At 43.6% G+C, this 5,545-nt stretch overlaps 1 protein-coding gene across 1 annotated transcript; it reads right to left on the bottom strand.

Annotated features, from left to right (window-relative positions):
- Nucleotides 1-1,451: 1,451 nt before the first annotated feature.
- On the bottom strand, nt 1,452-2,195 carry LOC125553426. Its single transcript, XM_048717211.1, has 2 exons — nt 2,049-2,195; nt 1,452-1,982 (listed from the first exon to the last, which is right to left on the bottom strand). Exons 1-2 carry the CDS (start codon nt 2,163-2,165, stop codon nt 1,782-1,784), a joined length of 318 nt encoding a protein of 105 aa, XP_048573168.1. The 5' UTR covers nt 2,166-2,195; the 3' UTR covers nt 1,452-1,781.
- Nucleotides 2,196-5,545: the final 3,350 nt, after the last annotated feature.

The raw sequence follows: 5,545 nt of genomic DNA, 5'->3' as shown, positions 1-5,545 counted from the left end.
GCGGATCTGTACAGTTGATATAACTGCGGTTGAAGGATCAGCACGTGGGTTCGTAAAATCAAAACGTGGTTTTTAGAGGTGAATAATAAAAATCGGAAATTCAAGAATAGGACCATTGCGCCGGAGAAGTCTGTACTGCCTTTCCCCCCAACGCTGCACTGTAAAAGCATACGCCTGAACTGCATGTCGTCGAACACAGCTATTCGAGGGAATGTAGTGTGCGGTAGGTTGAAAATCCCGAGATCAAGGTTGTCTAGGTAAAAGACCTATTTACATAAAATAAAATGTTAAACGTGCGTATGGGCACAATTGATTCTAGCGGTAGAAATCCTGAAACTAACCTGCAAGAATAAATGGCAGGCGTGGAGATACGTGACAGGCCGTCCTGCCTTGAGATCTGCTTTTACTCTTGAACATGCAACCATCAACTCTTCTATCACGTACTCGCACCAATCAAACTCGCTAACGTGGTCTATCTGGACGAGTGCCCCCCCCAGTAATGCGTGTTTGTGTGATCGTGGGTCGTCGACGGGGCAAGCAGATGCCCCATTACGAAAATGACAAATGCCATTTTGAAACTGTCTATCTCGAGTTTAGAACTTGACTCGTCTATTGGTCTAACTAGTATTTTCTCGACAGCAGATAATAGGTTTTTACCACTCGAGTTTATACTTAGCACATCGCGCACGTGGTTTGTCTCGGCGATCGACGCTTTCTGTATATGTACGCGGCCAGACGGTACTCCAAAAACTTTGAACACGTCCGCTGCCCTGAAGGACATTTGTCTGCCAGGACGGATGTAAATAGTTCTAGACAGCTCATCAACTCTAGCCGTGATCCATATACTTAATCTCAGGCTAATCCTTGGCAAATGTGGCACCTCCAGTATGCCTTCAAAACCCATCTCCTCGACAAGAGATTGTTTGAAGTCATCAAAGGAATCAAGCATGGCACGTACTTTTGTTGGAGAGCAGCGTGACGTTGGGGAGGGGTTGCTCGTGTCGTTCGTGCCCTGGGGGTGCATGGGTTCATCCATCCGCATACACACGCACACACGCGCGGACAAGGGGGATTGATTACACCTTCACGAGTACAGAATGAAAGAAAGGAGCAACAAGAAGAAGATGCTTACCTTACCGTTACCGGTGTCCGGCGACGGCCACAACACGGCGACGGCGGTGGTGTTTACAGAGACGGTGAATCACGTGTTTCTGGCTGTGTGCTACCAGACGAAGGAACCGTGTGGTGTGTGGGTTGAGGCTCGGGCCGCGGGAGCTCAATTTATAGAGCACGCGTGCCCTGGCGTCTTCTGCTCTGTTGCAGGCCGTCGTAATTGGAGCAATCAATTAATCATGGGTGTGGCATTGATGGGGCTCATCGCCTTCTCTTATTGGTGCATTCAAGTGCATGGCGGACAACGACTGGGCGATGACTCATGACTCCACTCTCTCTTACAAAAAATACGTGTTTGCATCTGTTTCTTGATTAGAGACAGTCTAATTACGACGGCGGGGGGTACATAATTAATTGCACTTAGCAGCTCCCGCCCTTGCATGGGCAAGCTGGACGTACTAACTGATACATGCAGATCGCTAGAGATACTGTAACATACGAAAAGGAAACGGCATTCCCTACGCAGAGGGGATACAGCCCATGTGTGACTGCGACATTGCCCTGTTCATGGCCATGGCAATGCGGTGGGTACATCAAACTCCACTGAGCGGCAGCAAGACGAAGGCATGTATGAGTACGACACTACGTACGCAGGACGGGGTGGTGCTTCAGAACTTGAGGAGGAAGATAGTGACCATGACCACCAAATTCGCGAGGCACAGCATCAATATGTTCTTCAGGAATGCATGGTTCTGCTCGAGCAGCGCGACGTGGCGATGAACCGACGCGTGCGAAATCAGATGTCCCCACCGCTGGCTTAAGTACTGTATGTACTTGTTCTCCCACTTCCAAAACTTGCACCCTCCATGCTGCAGAATGAACAAGAATCAGCATGCCCCGGAGAACATGAGCTGCGAGGATATGAAAAAACTTACCCCATGCCGTTCGCACTTGTAGAAGTGCCTCCCTGGGTTTAGTTCTGTCCCGGAGACAAACCACAGGACGTAGCCGGCGTTGCATTCGGGGCAACGGATGAGCGGGAGTGGCGGCATCTGGTTGCTCGTGTGATGAGATGGCGGTGGTGTCGCACTGCTATGGGACATGGACGAACACATGCTTTGCAAGCCCAGATAATCTAAGAATAATGGAGAATGGGAGAAGCTTGGAATGGCCATCCAAAGCAAGGAAGGATGGCGTTTAAATAGCCAGCGAGGAGCGTCGCCCAGCTAGCCGTTGCGACTAAACGGTGACCAACGCGATCTCCCTCACACGCCTGATGCGGGTAGCCGTTGTCACTGCCGGGCAGTAAATGCGATCGCTGCCTTCTGTTTCAGCTAGCCGTTGTCACTACCAGATGCCATGTGGGCCTTCACTGATGCGCAGAGATTAATACGAGAGCTATACGATATGGGATACGCTGCCCAGTGGCCTTTATACACGAACGTCATATTGGAGTTAGCACGAATCGCGTGGGGACTACCGGTGCGGATAACGACCTCGCGTGGCCGCATGTGCACACGCGATTTATCGGTTATTATGTGGCATGTTCAATATGTTTGCCTTTAGCAATCTCTATAACATGTCTTATTACTATAACGACATTGTTTTGCGATCGAGATTAAGTTTTCTCGCACAACAATATTGATTTGCGATTGAGAAATATATATTTTTTTCTCACAAAACAATCTCATTGCGAATGAGATTAATTTTCTCTCGCAAAATATTAATTCACCCTGCTGAATTATCTTGCAACTTGATACAAGAACATCTCATTAAATTTGAGGTGTATATAATTCAAGTTTTTTCACTTGAACATCAAGTTTGCAACATCATTACTATTCATTTATAATAGTGGTGAGTACGATGTATTCCGGAATGTATGTATCTCCATGTTTGCTACATGTCGAGATTAATACGTCTATTTGTAATTGATATTTTCAATTTCTTGCAAATACATATGCAAAATTCTTAGTGATTTCTTCAAATTGATGTATTGGGATCCCGAGGTAGTGTGTAGATCTACTGCTTTGCAGATTATCACCACTACTGTTTAAGCCTACATTTTGTCAAATTTGACATTATGATTGCACAACATTGTGCACTCCCATGCATTTTACTAAGTCATGACATAAGGCATTAGGAGTGAGTATCTACTGATTTCATCAGATTATACTCCCTAGTGCTGCGAGATCTACTTCATTTTGGAGATTATCTTCAAGGTGTCATGCTTAGCAATTTGAGATTCACATTAATGGTTTCAAGATAACTTCTTGAAATATCCATTAATTTTACAATATTACCATGATGGTCTTCAATTTACTAATTGTAAATTAACTATCTCTGGTAACCGATGGCTAGAGAATTTGAGGCATTCGCCCTCAATCGCCACCACTACCCTACCTGGGCATGGACATCATGATCACTCTTGTGTCTTGTGGAATAGTGTGTGCAATCCAAGACCACATGATTAACCTCTGGTCGGAATCACACCGCTAACAGAAAAATATTTTCTTATACATCATAAGGCATTATATCGATTCAGATCTCTGCATCTGGTTATTCTATATCAGCAATTCCTAGGACACAACAGACCTCAAGGGCAAAGGTTTGGAGCTCACATCACCAGCAATGACGGGACCCTATGGGCACGGAGAATATGATGGTTGAATATGACTCAACTAACATGTTTGAAGACTTCGTCTAGTCTCTCAATCTCCTGAGTGGTCAACATAATTTATGTCCATTTATGATGTTCTAATAAGAACATAAGTATTGTTGTCATCATATATTGTATATCACAATATATTGTATCAGCACTTTGTTACAAATATAATTGTATGTATTCTATATATCTGACAGTGATTTTCATATTGAGAATCTTCATGTCTATATATAGATTTCTACGGGAGTCAATCCGATGAAAAATGATATGTGCCTTGTGGACATATGCACCACAAACTCTATACTCAGGGAAGTCTAATGTATTTTAAAATCGCTAGACGCGATGAGGTATTTGTTGGCTCAACTCGAGTCATATTTACTATCCCTGTGGGTACCCGAGTAACATCGGGATGCTTTATTGCTTCCCAAGTTTAACTCGTACCCTACTAAACTATAGAGGTATCCGTCAAAATAGTTTCCATAGCGAAACTTATGATGACAACAAAGAGAAATATCTTCTCTTTACCATATGCAACGGATATGGCAAGCACATTCTCTATGTATCATCGGCATTGCACTACACATACTACAAAACCCGTAGCACATGTTGCGTACGAGATAGTTTTCCAGAGTGTCTTTTGCATGACAAACTTGGCATTCCTGCTTTGGTCATCATTGACATTGGGTTGAAACCGAAACTATCAACAATTCCACTGGTTTATGATTGTTATGATGCTAAATTCTAATAACATTTGGATTTTATGTGCACTACAAGTGACACAGGGAAGCTAATTTTAAGGCTCGCACACCTTAAAGTCTACACTGAACCACTCAGACTCCTTGAATGCATCAAGTCGAGGTAAGTGGCTCTTCCCAGCCATTGAGTAGACTATTCAGGTATCCATGGTTCCAAAAGACATATCTACATGATGGTCTTAAGTGTGTGCTTTATTCACACGAAACCATTGGCCATTATCCTGACATCGATTTCAAGCAAATTGAATGGATAACATTGCAGAATTCTCCTTGAGGGCCATCTCTATGGCTTTTGGATTGAAATTTAGCAATTTGTCCTAATGTCTAGACTCAAAATGGTTTGGTAGAATCCTATCCAAAGAGTTAAGCTCATTGCATTATCTTTACTTTGGAATTGCAACTTACCAACTTTACGTTGGAGTCATGCAGTTTTACACGCTCATGACAGAACTGCATAATATTATTCCCCACTATCTTTGATATGTGGATATCTACCAAGTATTTCCTATCTGCGGTAATTCGGTTGCATACCGATATCACCACCCGGCATACATCATTGGCCCCTCAACATATAGTTGGGATCTATGTGAGGAATAACTGTATTTCCGTCAATACCTCAAGCCCCTCACATGGGGAGTTATTCAAGGCCAGTATGTTGATTCAATGAGGAACATTTCCAGGCATTAGGGGGAGATTTCAAGTACCATAAAGAATGCCAGGAAATTAGTGGAATGTTCAACACATTTTCTGCCCCAAATCCACATACTCAAAGATCTGAACCATGCGTTCACAAGATTTGCATCACATTGCAAATAACCTGCCACATTCATTTACTGACTATAAAGGTGTCACACAATCCTATAATCCTGCAAAAATATGCCTGAAAGAGTGATGGTACCAACAAAATTCACTCCACTCCCTGTTCATAGCAACAAAGGGAGATGTATGGCAGAAGTACATCAGGATTCAGCTTCCCGCAAGCAAGGATATCAAGGCCTGTGAATCAGTAAATGCA

This window comes from Triticum urartu, chromosome 4 (genome assembly GCF_003073215.2).
Source record: "Triticum urartu cultivar G1812 chromosome 4, Tu2.1, whole genome shotgun sequence".
NCBI lineage: Eukaryota > Viridiplantae > Streptophyta > Magnoliopsida > Poales > Poaceae > Triticum > Triticum urartu.
Note: the sequence above shows the minus strand (reverse complement) of the source record. Positions and strands in the feature narration are given on the sequence as shown.

What these genes read in the sequence shown, in the direction of transcription:
- LOC125553426 (XM_048717211.1), bottom strand. Translation starts at nt 2,165, where the DNA reads ATGCCGCCACTCCCGCTCATCCGTTGCCCCGAATGCAACGCCGGCTAC. An exon ending in ACAAGTGCGAACGGCATGGG is followed by an intron (nt 1,983 to 2,048) that starts GTAAGTTTTTTC and finishes TTCATTCTGCAG; the next exon opens with CATGGAGGGTGCAAGTTTTG.